The 21,022-nt window shown below is 49.5% G+C and overlaps 10 protein-coding genes across 10 annotated transcripts; 5 read left to right on the top strand and 5 right to left on the bottom strand.

The window, feature by feature from the left end:
* Positions 1 to 239: 239 nt before the first annotated feature.
* On the bottom strand, positions 240 to 713 carry PtA15_13A434 (uncharacterized protein; the record flags this gene model as incomplete). Its single annotated transcript, XM_053162632.1, has 1 exon — positions 240 to 713. The coding sequence occupies one exon, from the start codon at positions 711 to 713 to the stop codon at positions 240 to 242; it is 474 nt and encodes a 157-aa protein (XP_053026589.1).
* A 231-nt stretch (positions 714 to 944) lies between these two features.
* On the top strand, positions 945 to 1,561 carry PtA15_13A433 (uncharacterized protein; the record flags this gene model as incomplete). Its single annotated transcript, XM_053162631.1, has 4 exons — positions 945 to 1,060; positions 1,137 to 1,176; positions 1,279 to 1,330; positions 1,422 to 1,561. 4 exons carry the CDS (start codon positions 945 to 947, stop codon positions 1,559 to 1,561), a joined length of 348 nt encoding a protein of 115 aa, XP_053026588.1.
* A 1,121-nt stretch (positions 1,562 to 2,682) lies between these two features.
* Positions 2,683 to 3,712, top strand: PtA15_13A432 (uncharacterized protein; the record flags this gene model as incomplete). The annotated part of the gene is made up of 4 exons (XM_053162630.1): positions 2,683 to 2,846; positions 2,933 to 2,966; positions 3,032 to 3,424; positions 3,623 to 3,712. The coding sequence occupies 4 exons, from the start codon at positions 2,683 to 2,685 to the stop codon at positions 3,710 to 3,712; spliced, it is 681 nt and encodes a 226-aa protein (XP_053026587.1).
* Positions 3,713 to 4,272: 560 nt separating this feature from the next.
* PtA15_13A431 (uncharacterized protein) lies at positions 4,273 to 5,249 on the bottom strand (the record flags this gene model as incomplete). The annotated part of the gene is made up of 2 exons (XM_053162629.1): positions 4,273 to 5,067; positions 5,232 to 5,249. 2 exons carry the CDS (start codon positions 5,247 to 5,249, stop codon positions 4,273 to 4,275), a joined length of 813 nt encoding a protein of 270 aa, XP_053026586.1.
* Positions 5,250 to 7,106: 1,857 nt separating this feature from the next.
* On the bottom strand, positions 7,107 to 8,720 carry PtA15_13A430 (uncharacterized protein; the record flags this gene model as incomplete). The annotated part of the gene is made up of 2 exons (XM_053162628.1): positions 7,107 to 8,561; positions 8,649 to 8,720. 2 exons carry the CDS (start codon positions 8,718 to 8,720, stop codon positions 7,107 to 7,109), a joined length of 1,527 nt encoding a protein of 508 aa, XP_053026585.1.
* A 1,141-nt stretch (positions 8,721 to 9,861) lies between these two features.
* PtA15_13A429 (uncharacterized protein) lies at positions 9,862 to 10,380 on the top strand (the record flags this gene model as incomplete). The annotated part of the gene is made up of 3 exons (XM_053162626.1): positions 9,862 to 10,054; positions 10,128 to 10,243; positions 10,321 to 10,380. 3 exons carry the CDS (start codon positions 9,862 to 9,864, stop codon positions 10,378 to 10,380), a joined length of 369 nt encoding a protein of 122 aa, XP_053026584.1.
* A 3,387-nt stretch (positions 10,381 to 13,767) lies between these two features.
* PtA15_13A428 (uncharacterized protein) lies at positions 13,768 to 14,274 on the top strand (the record flags this gene model as incomplete). The annotated part of the gene is made up of 3 exons (XM_053162625.1): positions 13,768 to 13,933; positions 14,000 to 14,106; positions 14,176 to 14,274. 3 exons carry the CDS (start codon positions 13,768 to 13,770, stop codon positions 14,272 to 14,274), a joined length of 372 nt encoding a protein of 123 aa, XP_053026583.1.
* A 643-nt stretch (positions 14,275 to 14,917) lies between these two features.
* Positions 14,918 to 15,384, bottom strand: PtA15_13A427 (uncharacterized protein; the record flags this gene model as incomplete). Its single annotated transcript, XM_053162624.1, has 2 exons — positions 14,918 to 15,257; positions 15,338 to 15,384. The coding sequence occupies 2 exons, from the start codon at positions 15,382 to 15,384 to the stop codon at positions 14,918 to 14,920; spliced, it is 387 nt and encodes a 128-aa protein (XP_053026582.1).
* Positions 15,385 to 16,400: 1,016 nt separating this feature from the next.
* On the top strand, positions 16,401 to 17,834 carry PtA15_13A426 (uncharacterized protein; the record flags this gene model as incomplete). Its single annotated transcript, XM_053162623.1, has 5 exons — positions 16,401 to 16,426; positions 16,564 to 16,632; positions 16,731 to 16,775; positions 16,856 to 17,156; positions 17,244 to 17,834. 5 exons carry the CDS (start codon positions 16,401 to 16,403, stop codon positions 17,832 to 17,834), a joined length of 1,032 nt encoding a protein of 343 aa, XP_053026581.1.
* A 500-nt stretch (positions 17,835 to 18,334) lies between these two features.
* PtA15_13A425 (uncharacterized protein) lies at positions 18,335 to 21,022 on the bottom strand (the record flags this gene model as incomplete). Its single annotated transcript, XM_053162622.1, has 8 exons — positions 18,335 to 18,461; positions 18,563 to 19,104; positions 19,177 to 19,486; positions 19,569 to 19,769; positions 19,859 to 19,922; positions 19,999 to 20,114; positions 20,184 to 20,318; positions 20,454 to 21,022. The coding sequence occupies 8 exons, from the start codon at positions 21,020 to 21,022 to the stop codon at positions 18,335 to 18,337; spliced, it is 2,064 nt and encodes a 687-aa protein (XP_053026580.1).

Genomic DNA, 21,022 nt, shown 5'->3' with positions numbered 1-21,022 from the left:
AAAACAAACCCTAATTGACTACCGAATCTTGATTTATGATGCATGTCATTTTGGAAACAAAAAATGAGGTTTTTATGCTAGGGGTTACAGGCGCCGGTTAAGTAGAAGCTTGCTTGGGTCCTGGTAGGCCCTGAAAAAACTGTAAGTAAATCTTTTGTTTTGGATTTTGGGTTTCTAAACTTTTGAACAGAATTTTGGTTTTAGAAAAACTAACCATCTATGTGAAAATGAGTTATTCATCATGACGAGACTCGACAGACCACCTCGACGGACTGCTGATTATCCAAATGCTTGAGCGCCTCGCGAGCCTCCCAGAGGAACTTGCCATCGATACTCCGGACGACGCAGATTTCGCCGAGAGAGATTTGTTGGGAGACGAAGCGATGGAGGAGGGGGCGATCGTGATAGACGCGGAGGGAGGGTTTGCTGACGAGTCTGGCGGCGCGGAGGACGGGCTGCTCGTCGCGGAACTTGTGCTCGAGCCAGAGCCGCCGTTGGCTCAAGGGGGCGGCAAGGAATCCTGCGGGGTCTGGGCCGTCCCGGGTGCCCCGAGTCAGACTGGAGATGAAGCCCTGGTCGAGGAGGATCGTGAGCAGACTCTGGTGCAGCCCCGTCGACGGCACTGGCACCTGACGCATTCGGCTTCGGGCGCTGTTCTGGAGATGCGCGCAGAGGTCGTAGGGGAGACTGGGTTTGATTATCCGCCGACTCATCGTATCGGTCTCGGTGAAGGGTCCCCTCGGAATGAACGAACGATCGCCAGGAGATAGTCTTGTGTGGGTGAAACTGCTGGCAGAAATGTCCACCGAGGCCCAGCTGGTGGGACTGTGACATCACATGTGACAGGCCGGGTTTCACAGCTCCGGCGGGCCGACCGGCGACCCACTCCGCCGGGGAGGGTCGCTGCGGGTCGCCGGGAAGCCGATGACCACACGGCCACCACGATGAGCATCTCGGAGAAAACACTCAGGCAGCGGAAGACCGGCGAAGATGATAGTCCGGCAGCTCCCGATCAACCTGCAACCAGCGGAGGCCGAAGACCAGTTGGATCGGATGCCAAGTTGGGCCACCCCCCCTTGTTCCCCGGTATCTATATTATGATGACTGATGCCTCCTTTTTTCCTGATCGATTGAAGTCGGCCTATTGTCAAACTAGGGATCGCCAGCCTGGCGATGGTACTTTCCTCTCAAAACATCCGTCCACACGTCTGAGCATGCCGGCCATCGGGCCCCGGAGGAAGAGCTTGGTTGGCTGATGTCTGTTCACGTCTGTGGCAGGCAATCCTACCGATCGGGACGTATTTCGGCACCCTAGGCCGGGTCTTCGAAGGTCCGTCTCCGCAGAAGCTCGCCACCTAGAACTCCCACTTCCAGGCCGCTCAATGTGATCTATAACTGCTGGCCAATCTTGTATGTACCAGAATCGAACACGACTGCCGCCGCCATCTCGGCCATCGTCGTCACCAATCTCATCCTCATCGGCTTCATCCTCGCCGCAGTCGCCGAAAGCGATCCCGACACGCCCACCGAAAAACATCACCTGAGTGCGAAAGACTCGTGACCCGCCTCCCTCCCGTCGATTCTCCGCTAGCTCACTTGCCCGTCCGCCCCTTGGGCAAGATTCCCTGTATGTTCTCATCTCATTTCGGCCTCCACTGAGTCTTCCAAAAACAACACAATTATTTACCTGTTAATCTGACTTATCTGTCATAATTGCAAGAAAACTCATATATATACTAAGCCGGATCTGTTTCTGTCCCCCCCTGTTTGTTCTCCGTTTCAAGTGCTTTTTTACCATTATTTTTTGTTTACTTTTTTTTGGAGACAACTTGACAGCGTTGTGTATATCCATCTGTGAAAAAACATACTCACACATGTAGATGGGGTACAGACAGCACGGTCATTTCATACACCACATCCATTGCAATCAGGTGAGGCTGTGCTATTTTTTGCGGGATTGATTGTGACATTAATACTAATTGGATGACTTGCCTTCACATCTGGGACCCTTGCAGTTGTGGATATAGACCCAAAAACTCTATATTTTTGCAGGGAAATCTAGCTTTTGGGGCTCTAGATCACTACTGCAAGGCCCTCAGATCTTGACAGGAAGTCATCCATTAGGGGTTCACAATTGAAATTTACAAAACTTTAGGACTCATGTTAAGGTGTTTATGAACATTTTGATGAAAAATTGACAAATTGGACTGGTTGATCAGTATGGCTGGCTGCTACGCATTCTACCAAAATTTTGAAATTTTGTTCATGAAGGCCTTAAATTTAGCTCCAAATTTGTCATTTAGAGAGCTCCAGATGCCCCTCTAAATCCTATTTTAAGACACCTATCAAAAACTCAACCAGGGCACATGAAATTAATGAACTGTAGGGTTAGGAAAACATTTCCCTTTTTGTCAAAAAATAAGAATTTGGGTGTGTAAATTGAGATCTGGGAGGCTCCCAGACTCGACGGGAAGTCCTCCAATTTGTGATGTGTTTGGAAGTCCTCCAATTTGTGATGTGTTTGGAACGGCTTATTATCAAATCTGTATGTAACCTCTTGGTATTTGAATGGGGACTTGGAAAGCGTGAAGCTTTTTTTTTTATATACAAATACGCAATGTCTGCCGAGCAGCCTCCCTCGGAAACAACGCCATCGACTTCCTCTGCATAGACATTAGCAAGATGCTGGCGGTGGTGAGTGAGCTGGTGCTGCAGTACTGGACCAGCCCGAACCGACGCCTCGCCAACACTCTCCTGGCCCTCGCCCTGCCCCTCATCCTCATCGTCCTCTCCAAGCTGCTGGCGATGGCCATCCACCGACACGCGATCAACTCGTTGCCCTTCAGGTCAGCCCTTCCACTCTGCACTTCCCCCTCTCTTGACGAAGAGAAAGAATGCTCATCTGATATCCTTGATCGATATATGCATGCAGGAATCTACGCGGGAAGACCATCATCCTGTTCGCCGTGCGTACCCACCCTGAAGAAGAATGCTGGATTGTGTGTTGACGGTCAGATAATGGAACACGTAGCCTTCGATGGAGGCGATCGGACTGGAGATGGTCGAGGAGCTCTCAAAGCGCGGCGCCCGGCTGCTGATCGCCCTTCCAAGCCCCGTGACCGAGCCGACGAACCTGCAACTAGTCCTGCTCCTCCGAGACCGGGCGGGAGAGAGCTCGGAGATATTCCTGGAGCAGTGTCGGCTGGACTCGGCCGAGGACACGCTGCGGTTCGCCCGTCAATACCTGGACGCAGCCCGGCTGCCGACCCACGCGAGCCGGCTCGACTCGCTCGTCTTCTTGCCCCACCACCACCGCCGGAGCACGCCCGACGACGAGGACGACCAGAAGCAGCAGGCCTTCCTGCTCCTCAACATCCTGCTCCCCTATCTCCTCCCCCAGCTCGAATCCGGCCCGCCCGTCAGGGTCGTCCATCTCCAGCCCTCCCCCACCCAGGCCGCCCTCTACCGCTCCTTCCAGCTCCATCTCCCCCTGCCCAACCCCCTCATCCTCATCTCTACTCCCCCCTCCGCATCTGACGCTCTCTGGGCTATCCTCGCTCCCCTCGCCACCATCAAACCCGGCCTCTTCCACTTGCGCCGCAAACCGAGACTCTTCCAACAGCCCCCCGACCCCCAACTCCTCAATGATCGACTCAAATCCGTCGAGGCTTTCATCCAATCTTCAATCAAAACCAGCAAGAAACCATCGTGATAATCGACCTCTTTGGACATCGTGGTGTAGTTAAACAGATTGTTTAAAAGTTGTGGATGAGCTGTGTAGTGGTTCTGTTAAAAAGAAGCGGTTCTGTGGGGTGGTTTCACCTTTCATACATAACTGTGTTCTTTGTCCTGGGTGGGCCGGGATTTAGTAACCAAACGTTATGTCCAAGCCCGACCGAAGAGCTGCTGGGCGTGGGCGGCCAAGCGGCCGAACCGGCAGCCCTACTTGACCACCACCACTGGCATTACCACCGCCATCTCGTACTGTCCTCCTTCTCCTAAACGATGGACATCTGAGCAGGTCAGCAAGGCCCGTGATCCTCGACCAAAAACCCACACTCGGACTGACCAGAACAAGACCACCATCCAGCCACCCAACGGCAGCAGGCCATGAGGCCTGGCCGCCGGGCTCGAAGATGAACATAAACAGTATACTTCACGGCAGGGTCCGACTGGCTGGGCACAGCGGAGTAAAAGGATGGGGAAAGTAAATTTTGCACAACTTCTGTCCATTAAAAGATGAGTGAAATGTATTTGCCATAAAGAAGAAGGTTATGTAGTGCCCACACAAGAGAAGGCAGCATTGATGATCTTTTTGAAGAATGGGACCGGAACATAAGTTTGAAATTCTTGAGCAATTTCTGTTAGACAGGGTGGATATTTGAGTTCCCAGGCCAAAGCCTCTGGAGAAGCAGACTGTGACCAGACTTGCAAGCCTTTGGGAAAGGGTATATTATGGTCTGGCTTGAGTTTGAGTGAATAAACATGATTGATTCCAGGAATTTTACCAATTACGATAGGAGGGTTGTCATTTGGAGGACAAAAGTGAGGGAAGCAAACATAAGAGTTACCTCTTTCATAGACTATCACCGGGGTTTCAAAGGCATTGGCCATTATTTGGAATGTATCAGGAGCTCGGAGCCAGTGGCTCCTCCCACACGGACAACTGGACTTTGTACCAATCGAGTTCAACAAACTCTGAACAGTGAAATGAGCCAAGACCCCTGGGTGACTGTAAAACTCATTCCGGTGTTTGATTTCTTCCACAATTTTTTGCCGGATTTCCATGAAAGAATCTTGGCTTCTGCCCAGGCCAAGCGCAGCTGCGCGGTAACCACAATGGCCATCACCCCTCACATCCCACATCTTTTCAACATGGGGCTGAATAGCTTTTGGGAGCTTCTTGATCAGGTGCTTTCTGTTAGGGGGGGCAGTTGAATGTGATCTGTTGCAAACGTGTTCTAAACGGTTCTTCTTGATGTTGTTGGAGAGGCCATTGGTACTTGAATCCCTTATACTTGGATTGTCTCCCAAGGTAGCATAAAGGACAGGATTGGATGGCCTATGCTGTGGAATGTTTGTGTCAGATGCATCAAGAAATTTTTGATCAATTGTTGATGGTGTTTCTTTGTGAACTTTCTCTTCTGTGCATGAAATAAAAAATTGGGATTTTCTTCAGCTCAATGTTTGTGAATTGAATTATAAATCCAATTAGTGTACAGGTGGCTTACCAGGTTGAATATTTTCATGTTTTGGATTATATCCTTGCCATATGGATTCCAGTTTTGGTTTCCACAGTGGTTTTCAGACAGAATAAATCAGGCATAGCACTTTTTTGATTGTAAGACAGATAACTCACTATTAGGATGACATGTTCCAAATTCAAATTTGCCTTCATCCTGCCTAGGGTGATGGATGAATATACCAGCCTCTCCTCTCTTTACCAGATTTTTTGAAAGCAGAATTGGGTGTGCTGAGATACCATAGTAAACTGAGATCTGGAAAGCCACTATAATCTTGGTGTAAAACATGTTTACATGAAGCTTATTTTGAAAATCTTTGGTGTGAAAGAAGAGCAGTGGGTCAAATAGAGGATTATGTGGATGATCAGATTCAGAGCAGAGAAGATGACCCTAAGATGCTGTTGATGGGAATTCTTGGTCAGTAGGCTCAAACCACAAACAATTATGCTTTTTTTAAGCTGAAATGTTGAGTACAGTTATGTACTGCGCTTGAGCCAGGGGCCAGGGGTGTAGAATCTGTTTCAGTGAGAACTTTGGGAAGACAGATTCTGTGACTTGATTGTGCAAGGTTATGGAAGCAATAAAAAGGCTACCTCATAAATGTTTTCTTCCATTCAGACAAGTCAGAAGCCATGCAGTCTGCCTTTCAGGGCAATCTGGATCATGTTTCAGGGAGGATATGATTTATGTGTGTATATGTCCACAGAAATAAAGGAAATTGGGTTAGTTAGCCCAGCTGGTCAGCCTGAAACAGCCAGCGCTTATCTTTTTTTTGTTCAAGCTTCTTAAAGAAGCGGGATGTTTTACTGATATTTTGTAGATTTGTAGAGAGACTGGCCATCTGTGTCTACCCTTAGAATGACATCATTTCCAAAAAATTGTATTGATGATCTGATACACCAATAGGAATACTTTATTGGTTGTAATAGAATGTTGAGTGGTACCTGTTGACCTGGGCTGCTTTGTAGATACTGCATGCACTTGGTGGTGCCAGGTGCAGTACTAGGTACATGGGTTTGGCCAAAAAGCAGTGTGATACCTGGGGACCACCAACAAGTACTGCCCTGGCCATGGATACTGCAAATTCTCTATGGCTGAAATACTCCAAGAAAAAAATCTGAAAACTGCCAGCAGTTGACATGCAGAAACTCAAATTGAGCTTGGGGTAATACTAAAACCTTTCTCAAAGGTTATTTCAACAAAAATTCAATTCACACTGTAGTTAAATCAGAGGTGGTATGACAATTAGCTGCACCATCAAAATGATGAGTGAAACAGCAAAAGTGAGAACTTGATACACCATGAAAGAACTGAGGGTACTAGGTGGTAGGTGATGTGAAGATAACTCCAGCCTTAACTTCAACCATAAACTTATGGACAAGGGGTAGAACCCCCTAATGATGACAAAGGGGCCATTGTCATTCAAGGGGAGTAATGTTGAGTACCACTGGAATTTCAGAATGTGTTACTGAATGTCACCTGACACCTATTCACATCAATTTTTTCATGGTGATAAGTCTTGTTTATCCAATTGATACTTTGCTGTCAATATCATTTCATGATTGGTTCACATAAACACATTCACTTTTTAGATTACCTTGATCAATGCGCCCAAACCCAGACCAGTCTCATTGTAAGAGATTTTGTTTGAAATTAACAAAATATGAGTATATTAATGTAATGTTATAATCTTAGCTAATAGATACATCTTTGTCAAAAAAATTAAAGAATAATCAAGGCAATCCCAAAAACTGATGAGAAGGCAAACACTCAAAAATTAAAAATCTTGAATTCATGGGAAAGAAAATTTCAAGAAATAAGAAAAGCAATTATTGATGTTTAGTTCACATTGGAAATGATGGGTTAAGAGTCTATAGTAGAACAGAGAGTTTGCGACTGCGGTGATTCCTTCTTTCGTAGTTTCTTGGTGGGTGATCGACCGATGTAACCGCCAGGATAAAGATGCTTAGATTTTGACTTGATCAAGCGAGTACTTTTAGCGGACCGAGGTCTGCTGTCAAGTTTAAAGGCCTCTCTGCCTCCACCGCGCGCTTTGATGGTAGGGCTTGGTAGATCGGTGGATCCTATTTTTCCCTCGTTCTTCTGCTCCAGTCGACTGACGAGTTGTTTGTCCGAATTGACCGCGGCAGGGGTCCGTGTGGGGGAGACGGTTGATTGACGGGGCATCTGAGAGCCCGGAATGTTTTCGGATCGGCAGCCGGTAATCTCAACTTCAAGACTGGAATCACGTGTCCGCTTGGTCATTGCGATCTTAAGGCTCGAGTTGTTGTCCCATGTGAACGCCGGAAGCTCGGGGAGAGCGATCTCCGACAAGGCAGGGCCGGATTGATGGGACACATGACTATCGAAGCGGACCTGCAGGCCAGCCTTCTTTTTGGTGTCGTCAAAGTCGGAGTCTCGCGCCATATTCTTTTCGTTGGCGACAAGTTGCCCCACCTCGTTCCATCGGCCCCTACTGGAGTCTTTCTGTGGTATAGTGGCTGCTGAGCCCTGGCTACTAAATCTGGACCGAGCAGTGATGCTTTCCTTCAATCGACTAAGCAGGTAGGAGACTCCGGTTGATGGGAAATTGCTATAGCCCGTGGGCTCCTCCTCGCCGTGAGCGTATTCGCCCGTCTCTCCCACCTCATTATCATCGTTCAAGAGCTCCTCTTTCGTCTCATCAATCTCTTCCGGCTGGGAATAGGGCTTTTTTGCGCTCTTGGAGGCATGTGATGGTGGTCGTTTGTTCTTTGGGCGATATTTCCCGACGCCCAGGCCGGGAATGGCTTGGCGACTAGTACCTGGTTTACTGCTCGTGTTGGTACCCCAGATCCAGCCGCGCTCCTCGTCGATCTCTTCGACTGCTTCCGAGCGACCAAAGTGGAAGTGGAATGGCGTCCGACTCTGCCTAGGAATCGAGCGGGCAAACGGATCCGAGGACCAATAGACAAGCTGGTTGGGTGAGATATCGATCTGATTCTGGGGCACCTGCCTCATGGATGAGGCCAGGCTGTCCCCTTGACGAAAAGGGCGAGATATCTTCCACTTGGTTTCTGTGTGGCGCAGCCTTCGACTCTCTTTCCATCTCCGGAACCGCTGGCTGTTCAGGTACCCCACGATAAAGATGATTGCGAGCACCCCCGTGACTGCGAGCAGTGCCGTGACCACCGCACGAGGCGAGTTGTGTTGGGGCGGCGGGGTCTCCACTTCGATTGCTCTGATGGGCGAGCCTACTGCGCTTGGGATGGCTACAATCACTGGAACGAAGGATGCGGCCGAAACGACTGCTGTCGAATCTGGGTTGGCAACCGGAGGCTGTTAGAGCAGGACAGAAGGGAAGAAAGATCTTTGTGAGTGACTGCACCTTGCGAAGGCTTCAGACGCGGCTTAGCCTTGACATACAATGCGGCTGATTTTTGTTCGCGGATAGTGGAGTCCATCATCAGAAGTGGTCGCATCAGTCGAGTCGTCCATGTCCGGTTGTGTAATTTAGGTGGGTGATTAGATATTATGTATAGTAAGGATCAAGAGATATTTGTCTTCAAGAAAAGGTCAGTCCAAGACAACTATCAAAGGTAGGTTATAATAATATTTTGCTCGGAAGGGAGAAGCCTGTCCGACGGCATGAAGGGGGGGATTCGAAACGAGTAAAGACCGGCTGGGATTTAATTATGAGGACAGGAGCAGGTCACCGAGGCCCGCCCACCGGAGCAGATGGGGCATGCATGTTCTTGACCCGATGTGCAAGTAACGGGCCAGGCTTTAGACGCCTTCTCCGATTCATCCGCTTCGTTCCAAATCGCCAGACTAAAAAAGAAGGCTTGCTCCGAGACCCCCTTGAGGGTAGTGCCAGGGCCAGTGCACAATGGATGGGTTTGAGTCTGCCTCGAGGTAGATGGTGAGCCGATCCAAGAAACATTGACTTACATAGTCCCCTGGTCATGAGCACCCCCGGAAGAAAATTAGGGAGATGAGGCACAAACCTCCCGGCTGGCCATCTTCATCTGCCTGGTAACGTCCAGGCGTCCCAAATTGAAGAAAGTTCAACAAATCCAATCATTAGAAATCAGAGTATCCATGTCTGTGGGCAAAGGGCCATTAGGAAAGAAACCATTGACTCTGCACTGCTGGTCAGTTGATGTATGTAATACTTCTTCCCCGTCGCCGAGATGAACCGCATAGAATGCCACGTGTGCCTGGGCGTGCCCTTAGGCTTAATCATGACTTGGGCAAGGTTTTGGTTGCAAACCCTTGGTGAGGGCTGGGGGCGCCCGCCGCCCGCCGAGGGATAACTGCTTGTATCGGGGGTGTGATAACGGTTCATGACATAAAGTACAACCCATGTGTGCTATGCTCCCTACGCGCATGTATTCTGCTTGGCATGAACAACAAACAAAAAACAACGGGCAACTCCATATTGTTTCTTCGTTTCCATAGGCATGGCTAAAAAGGGTCATGGAGCCTGATTGAAATCGGAAGTGATGTGTGGCTGAAGAAGGAAGGTGGATATAAGGCAATGGCCCGCTCACCTTCCGTCCGCCCCCACCACATCATCTGTAGTCCCAGCAAGGTCCATCCACAACATCAATCGAGTTATAAATTGATTCAACCAGTTATGCGACTCTACAGCTTATTTATCCTTGTCGCGCTGCGCTACGTCCAATGTAAAGCTGTCCAAGCCTCGGTCGTGTTCTCTTGCACCGATAGCTCCAAGCTCTCAGGAATGGCCAGATTCGGCGCCTGTATGGAGAAGATCGACAAAACGGATCCTAAACTTCCACCAAACCAGGTTGGCAAGGACTGGCTTGGTCAGTGTTCCGTATGGCACCCCCTCGCATTGAGAGCAACCGCTTACTCGACGATTTCATTGTTTTAATCTAGCCCATGAGGCCGTACGGCTCAATCCGAAGGACAACAGCTTCAACTGTGAAAAGTTGGAAAAAAATGGCAAGCACAGAATCATGGGTGCAAATTTTTGCTGCTCCCCCGCAATTTCGGTGCGTTTAGAATTTCGTCAGCTTGTTCCAATCCGAGTGATCTTCATTTCCTGACGCCTTTTGGATATACTGCACAGGACCCGGCTATGACTCAAAAAGAGGTTGATACCTACTGTTATCCCGTGAAGTCCAAATAAAACCTCCGAAATTGAAACAATGATGCCGATCATGGGCCTCTTTCGTTACCGGCCAGCCCCACATTTACTCCAGAAACATACATTTCCGCCAACTTTATTGACTGTAACATACATTGTGAATACAAACCCAAGTGTTTTCACTCCACTTTTGCTTTCTAAGCCATTGCTCCATCCTTTCACCGGTAGCCTTGCAAATGTTTTCCTTCCCCATGTACAAATATGTTATGTATCTCCGAGCGCCTGACATCTCAAGTAAGCTGCAGAAGGGACGCGCACTTTGTCAAGTTTGCATCCAGCAAGTATGAAAAAAAAGCTCCTGCTCAAAACCAAACTCACATTCTTCCTTTCAAGCCTTGTACCACCTACATAGCGCGCGCGGGGGGGGGGGGGGGGGGGGGGGGCTGCCCGCGGACAGGGGGCGACTGGCCATTCGGCCCGACGGAATACCGCCGGATAGCCCGTGCCGGTCTCATTGCGGACATGAGTTTTGAGGGATCAGAAAAATATGTTATGGCCCATGGGTACCAGAGCTGGCTGGTTTGCCAACACCTTATTGGTGATGAATTTGGTTCCAAGCTGAGTTCTTCTATTTTGAAGGAAAAAAGTTATGGAAGATGTCATAAAACATCCCAAACAACTAAGGACTCAGGAGTACAACTGATTAATCTTCAGACTTAGTTTGGCAGCAGCGTTGCTGACTTTGACGTCAAAGATGCGCGCCTGCTCAATGATTTTGGTTTGTGGTTTGCTTTTCGGGCCGAAACGTTGTGGGCGAGCTCAGCAACAACTTAAGGGGATGTTGTGGATGTAAGAATATAGAGTATCGTATTTTGACAAAAGTACAAATTTCATTCAATACAGAGAAAACGGTAAAGTTTCAAGATGAATTGAAAAAAATCATTGATTTTAAAAAAAATGTTGATGAGGATCTGGATAGACAGAAGAGACAAGGTGCCAGTGTATGGAGGCACTGGACCAACAAAAACGGCCAAATTTGTGTTTTTTTGTGAAATGCCGGTGAATCCACGACAAAATGGACAAATGAACCGACAAAGCGGCCATTCTTATTGCAGAGCGACAATCCGGCCACTTTGGTGTTGGTCTGACGGCGCCTCTGGCGCGACAAAACAGCCACCATGGCTCTGAGCCGACATTCCTAGCCAAACATGGTGCCTGAGCTGACACTCCTAGACAAAAATGGCTCTGAACCAGAAATTCTGGTCAATCAAGTTTCATGTTTTGAATCTAGCCATCTTTCCTTGCTTCCGCTTTGAGCATCCACCAAACATGTGGGATCAGTATCAGTGTGTATCAGTGTATGTATACAATGGTAGCAGTACTCAAGCACGTGTCAGTGTCAGGATTGGTTATAAATCCTCTAATAGTACAAGTACCTCACCAGGCAGGAGAGCAGCCTTCTTCTGTTTTAACCCGCTCCAACCCCCCCCCGTCATTCTCGGCAACTTCTTTATCACTCAACAGGGGGTTGGTTAGGTGCCCTGAAGAGTTGGTCAAGCTGTTTACATGCTGCCTTTTGTGCTCTCTCTATCATGCTCCTCTCTGACTTGATTGGGGGTCGGTTAGGTGCCCAGGAGAGTCCGAACAGCATTTCAGAGCATATAAGCTGAGGAACTGAGACCACCTCTTCCTTTTATTCCAGCAAAAAAATCATTATTGACTGGATAAGAAGAAAAATGGTTGTCAAGTGATTTGCCAACTTACACCAGACTCTCTTCGGAGGGCCTGGTGCAGCCTGGCTGACGCAAAGTACCCCTCGCAAAGGGAGCCTCCACAAATCACTCTAACTTAACTGAGTTGACGGGCCCTGTCCCGCAGGGACCCAAGTCCACTCGACAAGCCGTCAACCTCTGCAAGGACATCCAGCAAGCTGTAAGACTTGTGGGACATCCTCAGATGGCCTTTGTGTATGGTTAAAGGATTGCTTTCATATCCATGCGGTGCAGAAAGTAGGTAGAGTTGCCACAATAGCCCTTATGTACATATTTATATACATATTGGTCTATATATGTGGTTGTGGCAAAGTGGAAACCAATAATCCAATGGCTTCTGGCCATCTTGGAGAATGAATTTGTATAAAAAAAATGCCAATGCAAAAAAATTCAAGACACTGCAAAAAACAAAAAGCTGTCCGACATGTCGGTCCAGCGCCTCCATACCAGTGCTCTGCCGGGATAGAGTGACAATAGCAGAAAGTGGAATAATGATTTTCTAATTGAAGAGGAAGAAAGCCTATGGTTATTTTCAAGATTATCTTATGCAAGAATCCCAACAATAAACCCCGCTTGCACCTGCGGCTTTGTGGTTCTGTGAGCTTTGTTACGCTCGGCACGGTCCCAAGGCATTGGCGGCAGACTTTGTGTTGTGGAGCCTGGCGTTGAGCCTAACTTAACAAAGTCCCCCCTATGTGGGGCTGAGTGGTGAACGAAGTGCCGCCGACCACAGGGAGGGACTTAGGACTAAAGTGGGGGTCGTGGCGCGTAGGCCATTGCGGGAATGGGTGGTTCAACTTACACAGGCTGTAGCTCACTTGGTTTGCGAGCTACATATGAGGTCTCGGGCATCAATAGATACCCTGGCATCTTGGCTATCGTTCCGTCTGCTCAGAATTCTGATACAACTTGTCAAACAAAAAAGAAATGATGAAGAAGCCAAACAAAAACTGGATGTGCTCGGACCCCCGGCCGACTCAAGCACCGCACCAGATGAGGGTTGTTCTGGCTTGCCTTGACTCATTTCAAAAATCCACCAAAAATAGTCCGGTGGGATGATTGATGGGGGGGAGAGCTCTAAAAATCAGCGCCATGGAGGAGCTTTTAAGTTCCGGTAGCTGGAATGGCCAGCGTTGAAACTACAGGCTGCAAAACTCGAAGACTGCATTTCTGCCACTTTTTGGTGAGTGGCCTACGCGCCACGACCCCCACATTAGGCCTAAGTCCCTCCCTGTGGGAGAGGTGGCTTCGCCACCAGCCAAACTTAAGCTCCACCCAAATGAGCTACCACCCGAACCACCACCCGAACTCCGAACTCCGACCTCCCGCATAGGGAGGGACTTTGATAAGTTAGGCGTTGAGCAGGGCCGCGTTGGCGCCCCGGGGAATGCCAGGCTGGCGACCCACTTGCCCCGGTGTGTGGCTCGATGATCGAACGTAGTATTGGAAGCGATGTGTGGATGAAGAAGTGGGAGGACCAGGCCGATGTAGGTAGGATTCGTTGGAGGATAAGACGGCAGTCATGTTGCACTTTGACCGGCTCACCTCCCCCCACCACAACTCTTAATCAGCCATTCTTCTGGCATCGAATATATATTCCCAGCAAGCTTTATCCACCCCATTACTGTACTTAATTTATAAATTCATCCAACCGACTATGCGATTCTCCGGCCTGCTTGCCCTTGTCGCGCTGCTATACATCCAAAGTGGGGTCGCCTATGCCAAATTCCTCTGCAACGATAAAGCCAAAGCAAACATCAATAAGAACACTCCCGTCTGCATGGTAAAGCCCAGTGAACAGGCGAATAAATACTATTGGACGGGTAAGTTTTCCCCACGGCCCTCTTTCGCAACAGCTTCAGTTGACGATTCCTTTGTTTTAAACTTAGCGACCAGCGCGACTGTTTCTGATGGGGCTAGCCACACCTGTGAGGGTGTTAAAATATTTGAATTGTCAACAGATGCAAGGTTTTGTTGCGACGTCGACCTGAAAAAGGTACGTTCATAATTTCGACAGCTTGTTCCGAGTGATCACAATCACTGACGCATTTTCAACTTTGAACAGAAGCAGGATTTTACTCAAGCAGATCTTGGTACACTCTGTTATCCTCGAGATGCCCAAAAACCAAAAAAAAAAACTCGCGCCTTAATGAAGCTGTCATGATGATCATGGGCCTCTTTCGTTATCGTTCGATTGCCCTCAATCATTGCCATCGATTATAATTTATCACGCCAGCATCACATTTAGTCCATAAATGCACATAGCAACCCATCCTCCCAAGATGCGTTATTGACTGTCACATAATTATATAATACTTGTTCCATATCTGTCTGAAATTTTTCCCTCTTCATGTATAATTAATACAAGATTTTCGAGCGCTGGGCATCTCAAATACAACAGCGGCGCGGACTTGGTTGGTTACGCAGCCGGTAAGTAAGAAAACATCCCCCGCACCTACCCAAATCCCGCTCGCGGGCCCCGGTGGGCGGCCCACAGGGAGGCGTCGAACAGCCCGTGCCGGTCTCACTGCGGACTGGGCTGGACGTCAATGATTTTTGAGTCCGGGCTGGCCTCCCATTTGGCGATTTTACAGGCAACATCATACGAAGTTGCATGTTGTACAAATTTTAATCCTTGTGCTCAAGCTAACTATTGACTGTGGGATAGGCATCATCCAATTCACTCAGGGATCGGGGAAAATGATTTGGTTCCAGGCAGAGTTCATGGATTTTGATCATGAGATTTGAAAGTAAAAGGATGTAGCAGATAGCATACAAGAGCCCGAAGGATTGTGGGATACAAGCGATTACTCTTCAGACCTCAGTTTGGCGGCAGCGTTGGTAACTTTGACGCCAAGGATGCGCGCTTTCTCGATGATTTCGATTCGCTTTCGGGCCGAAACGTTGTGGGCGATCTCAGCGGCGAAGGTGGTATTGTGCATCAAAAGCAGATCGACTTCTCCAGGGTTGTTGACGACGAATTTCTTGTAGCCATTGGGCATCAGGTGTCGGGTCTTCTTGTTGGAGCCGTATCCGATGGAGGGCATAGGTAGTTGGCCTTTGAAACGGCGACGGACTCGGTTGTCGATACCTTTGGGTTTGCGCCATGCCTGTTTGACCGATGCATATCGGTCCGATTGATGCCGACTGATGGTAGGACAAGGAAGAAGGGAAATGAGATTGGTGCTGCGGAAATCAATGGACGTGTCTTACAAAATTTGACTCACATGAACGGCTTGGTGCGCTTCTTGACGATCGGAATCTTGGACGGCATGATGAGAGAGTCTAGGATGAGATCGCTGTGGAGTTCGAGCTTGTCAGTTAAATTCCAGCAAGACCAGCGGGCTGCGGGGCCGTGACGGCGCGACGGGGGCCAAAATTAGCACAGCCCGCTGCGGCGGGCGCACCAGCCAATTCATACATGGAGGATCATGGATGTGCAGAATATTTGGTGCAGGCAGTGCACACCCCGTGAATTTAGACCAGCACATAGGTTGTGCGCTTTGTTGAAGGACTCCAACATGAATCCCATACACTGCCGTCACTGGAGCCTGAGGCAACAGTTTTTTGGCTAGGAGGTACACAGAGACTGCGAATTGGCGGGAGAAAAACCCCTAAACTCTGGTTAAGCAGTTTATGTCTGATCATTTCAGATTATGCCTGAAACATACCTTCTGTTTCTGGTTAAACTTTGAGACAAGTCATAAGCCTCTACTAGTTCTACACAGAGCGCTCCGCGCGGGTTCACTCTGATCTCTAACTGAAGATGTCTCTGAGTCTCATGGGCGCAAAGCGCCGGCCTTTGAAGGAGGGACTTGCCCCGCCAGCTACATCCCAGTAGTTTCTGCATATTTTTTAGGCTATCTCTTGCCGTCGAGCGGGTCAGTGAGTTTTTTCTCATGGTGAAGCACACATTTGGCAGCCTGCTTCACAGATGATGGACTTCTGGTCCCCATTGCTTGATGAGGGAGGGGAGGGGCCTCAAGTATACGTTATCAATTCCAGATAGTTGATGTGGTTGAATAGTTAACACAAGAATGAAAATTAACCAACCCTGTCACCTCTCAAAGCGCCAGAGGTGCATACATACCTGCGGAGGAAGGAGGGACCAGGCTAAGTTTAGTAGGCGGTAGGGTACATATCGAGAAGGGCGATTGGGTAAAAGGGCTTCTCAAAGGCGGGGTTGTTTGGTCAAAAATAAATTGGCCTTTAAGTATATATACATATGTTGGGGCTGATGGATGTGACCATTGGCTAGTTTTTCTCTCTTTACTAGTACTCTTGACCATCATGACCAGTTCATTCAGCCCAGAGAAGTAAGTCGACAGCCCCCTTCCTTCCAATCAATGGATGATTTACTCCTTGTAAAAAAATAGCGGTTGGTTCTGATAGGTCTGACTCTATGTGTCCATTTTTTTTCTTGTATTCCTTATATATTTGTGCTTATGATCAGGAAATCAGCAAGTTTGATTTTAATCGAAGAAAAACTTCGGGAGGTCGAGGCCACGATTATAGCTGATAGGTTCTTCGATACTTTTTATCACCAAAATCCTTCAGGTGTTTCCGGGAAACACGTTCTTATGTTTGCTGCTACCTCATTGGGCTGTTTAACTCGAGCAGAAAGCGAAGAGAACAGGAATTGAAGGCGTTCGTCGATCAAGCTCGGTAGACACTTTCGCAGCTCCTTCCTTACGTTGAATTCTTCAAGTTCGACGAACTGATAAACGTGGTCTCGTGCTGATTAGACGTAATGGTGAAGCCATCAGAAAGATGAAATCTCAGCAAAACTCCCCAAAACCATCTATTGCAGATAACTCCCAACCACCGGAACCAAATCCGTCGACGCTAGTGCCCCGTACCCGTGATACTAAAGAGCTGCCTGAAACGATTCTATTCTTATTGAGAGATCTTTGGTCTCATCTGGGTTATTCTGGCGACTCGTTTGTGGACATGCAAATGGAAATAAGTCGTGAATTGGATCAAGCCGACTTCGCTAGGTTCGAGAGGGAAATGATATGCAATGAAGTGATTGGTGCCCGTGCTGAGGTTTGGAATACGTCCAATTGTGCAACCACTTTCATCATTTCCAACTGATTGTTTGTTTCCTTTCTCTTGCGACATAAACATGAATAGATCCACATGTTAGGAGAGGAACGCACTCAACTGTTGAAGAGACTCGAGCTGAATCGCGAAAACACCTGCCAATTAGTCGAGACTCAAGAGCGAACATACAAGACGTTGATGGCCGAGCGGGCCACGTCCGCCAGTGTGATCCGAGGCCTCGAGAAAGAAATCGTAGATCTGAAGGGAGAACGAGAGGACGCGCAGGAGCGGATCGCGTCGTTATCAAATGAATTGGAGCGAGCAGGGAAGAACAGAATCGCGACCATGCTGCACGCCAAAGGGGCCGAAGACCGAGCCTCCGCAGCCACCGCTACTGCCTTGGCCGCGCTTGAAATGGCCAATCACCAGAGAGAGACCGCCGGGCCATCTAAGCCCACGACATCTTGGGCTGCCGTGGATAGCGATGCGTTGAAGAAGAAGTTGAAGGAGCGCATTCTGGAGGTGGAGGAGGAAAAGATTGCTTCCCAATTGGCCTCGGTCAAGGAGGAAAGGGAGAAGTTGAGCGGTCAAACGAAGGAGCCTTCGAGTGGAAAGCCCGAAACTAAATCGCCGCTCTTGTCCGCCATCTCGCAATTGGTCCATGATGGACTGTTCAACTGACATGGCTTGTTGAGTCCAGGTCGGCTGGCCTTCTCTCACATTGAATCTGTCTTTTTCCATCCGATGATTTCTCATCCACCATCATAATTGCTTTCCGTTGTAACGAGAGGTTATCAAAAAAAGCTTCCGTAATTTGTGTCCATTCTGAGGAAAAGTTGACCCGTTGTTGGCAGCAACAAATGCCGACGAATTCAACAAGGGCAAGAAAGCTTTGCACAATTCATGATTTCCTGTTGTAAAAGTACATGATTAACAGATGAGACCAAGAAAGAAAAACAGACAACGAGATTGAGACAGAAATTGGTAAAAGCCATGGTTCCACTGGAAGGATTAATGAGAATTGAGCTCACATGGATGAAAGTTCATGGATTCATGGTGTGACACCGACCTTCTACATCCACCAGCCAACAGGATATATATATGTTTATATTGCACCGGGGGGGGCAAAAACAAGGAGAGCAACAGATGAGAGAAAGCCCCGGACAAAAAGCGGAGGATGACTACTTCTTAAGCGCGCGAGCTTTGGGGCCCCAATTAGGCGCAGGGTTAGCCTGGTAACGGACGATTTTGAGGCCGGTCAAGAGCTGTTTCTCGACCTGTTTGTTGTACGAAAGGTCGACTTGGTACCTATCCGTTACGTCATCGCATCATCCGAAGCCCGAGATTCCAGAGTCAGGTTTTTTGGAAGGTCTTGTTCGATGGAGGAGGGAGGGGGGGAGAACACTGACCTGCATGGCCTGGAAAGTAGGCCGGCTAGACGCGGGTTCGTCGAGTTCTTGGCGGCATGGGCGCGGCATGCTTCTGATATCTCTCTTGTTTGTTCTCCCGGTCCTTCAACTGCACTTTTCTGTTCTTGTACGTCACCATCTTTTGCTTGGACATTGTTCTTGCCTTCTCCATCTTTTACTTCGCAATCCTTCACCTCCTCATCTTTCGCTTCTGCCTCTTTCACTTCGCCATCCTTGGTCAGAGCATCAGCGACACCCGCAGCCGTCGCCCCCCCAACTGAACTGGGCTGGAAGACAGGAGCGGGATCCGCAGGCTTGGACGTCGTCGGGGCGGTCTGGGCATCGATCCAGGTCTTCATAAGGTCGTGGATGAAGGCCCTAGGGGCGTCAGTCTTGATCGAGCCGGGCTGACAATGGGATCTAGAGAGGGCGAAGCCGGCGTTGAGGATGGCCGACCCGACGGTCAAGAGGGAGGGCGAACTGCACTTGAAGAGTCCCGAGAGCTTGGCCGGGGTGAAAAAGAACGGGGCCTCTGCAAGCTCCTACACACATAGGCACGAAGAGATCAGCTTCCTCGTGGTGCGCGTGTTTCGAATGGGGGGGAGCCAGCTTACCGTCTTGGCCAGGCCGACCATCCCCCGGATCCGCTCCGCCGTCTTCACCGGCTCCTCGTCAGCCTCGACGACCTCCAGCACCCTGTCGCAGAAGCCCTGGTCATGCAAGGGCCCGCTCCACAGCGGGCCCGCGACGTGGAACTTGCCGCCACACTCCTCGCACGTCACGCCCGGCATCGGCGGCCCACACGCGTTCTGGTACGACACATTCGTCCCGCGACCCGCCTTCGTTGGCTTCGTGTTCGTCCGGCCCATGGCTTGGAAATGGAAGCCCGCACAGCCCGAACACACGTACACTACCGCCGTATTCCTGCAACCATCCCCCCCCCCTCGCCCAAGTCAAAAAATCACAGGACATGATTCTCGTTTCTCGGCATTGTTTAAGCACTCACGTGATGCATTTCTTGACCTCTGCGGGCGAATTGGAGACCCGGACGAAGATCCGCACGTAGAAGTCGATCGACAAGGACAGTAAGGGCGTGATCTGTTTGCCGTACCTTGCCGCCGAACTGGCCAACGTATGGATCACTTGACGGAGCGCATACTCGTGTGAATATTCAGCGCGCATCGAACTGCCTCCGTAGTTTGAGAAACTGTTACGCACAAGACCCCAGATAAAATTGAGACGTTAGTAGACCACAAACTTTTGTGTTGTTGATGTGGGGGTGAGCGGGGGACTGACCATTTTTCGGGATAGGCGCTTCCGGCTAAGACCGCCAGATCTGTACAAGTGACGCACAAGAGACCTAGGGAAAATCCAACATGTATTAATAGTCAGCCGCAGATTCCCGGTTTTTCTTTTCCGACAGATCTGATTCTCACCGCCGTTTCGGACACATTGAACTGCCGCATCGATGAAGGGGGCTGCGGTGCCATATGGGTCGAGGTCGACGACATCGAACTGGCGATCGGGTTGCCGATGTGAATACATCAAATCACTACGTGTTCAAGTCAGTTACACGCAGCAGAAGAAACAGAGAGAGCGCGCTGCTGCTGCTGCGACTGACCATGCGTCGCCTTGGGTGACCCGCACCTTGGCCTCCTGCTGGCCCGATGGGTCCTCCGGATCAAGCCCGTTGTGGGTGATGTTCGCCTTGATCAAGGCGACGGCCGAGGGGGACAAATCGTTGGCTACGATCGACCTATTTCAAAGAATCGACATCACGGGGAAGAAAAAAAAAAGAGGAAGACCTTCAACATATGTACATAAAATCAATATCCAGCTTCAGTTTTCTTCGGGACGGGAAGGGGGAGGAGGGCATGGCAGAGAGACGGACCTGAGGGTCGGGATCTCCTTGGCGTATCTGATCGCGCGCAGGCCAGTGGCCGATAAGGCTTCGAGTGCGGTGAACTTTTGGGGCTGGAAGGCCGGCGGTTGCTTATTGGACTTGATGTCCTCGTGAGGCGGTGCAGTCTGCTGGGCCGACTCATTGGCCACGGGCTCTTCTGGCACAGTAGTTGGATCAGGCTGCTGCTGGTCAGGTTCATGTTGTTTGAGTTTCTTGGGGTTGTGAGGATGGGGGTCGGGCGGGCCTGCGGGGCGCTTGTTATTCTTTTTCCGCTGATGGTTGGTTCTTGAGAGGGTCCATTTGGCTTCGAGCTCCTGGTTCCTGAGCGAGCTCCAGGCCTTGATGGCTGCGATTGAGAGGTCTCGGTTGTATTCCTGGACGGGGTTGATGAATGCTTCTGAGGGTTGCTGCTCGTTTTCCAGCTTGATGAGGATCTGTGTGGAGGCTTCCTGGTGTGCTTTGTAGCCTGGCGGTGGTTCTGGGAAGCTGGCCATGAGTCTTCTGGGGTTGTAGTGGTAGTGGTTGAGTCTGATGGATATTCTCCTGAAGTGGTTCAT

The sequence above is a fragment of the Puccinia triticina genome, chromosome 13A (assembly GCF_026914185.1).
Source record: "Puccinia triticina chromosome 13A, complete sequence".
NCBI classification, from domain to species: Eukaryota; Fungi; Basidiomycota; class Pucciniomycetes; order Pucciniales; family Pucciniaceae; genus Puccinia; species Puccinia triticina.
The sequence above is the reverse complement of the archived record's forward strand: the minus strand, read 5'-3'. Positions and strand labels throughout refer to the sequence as shown.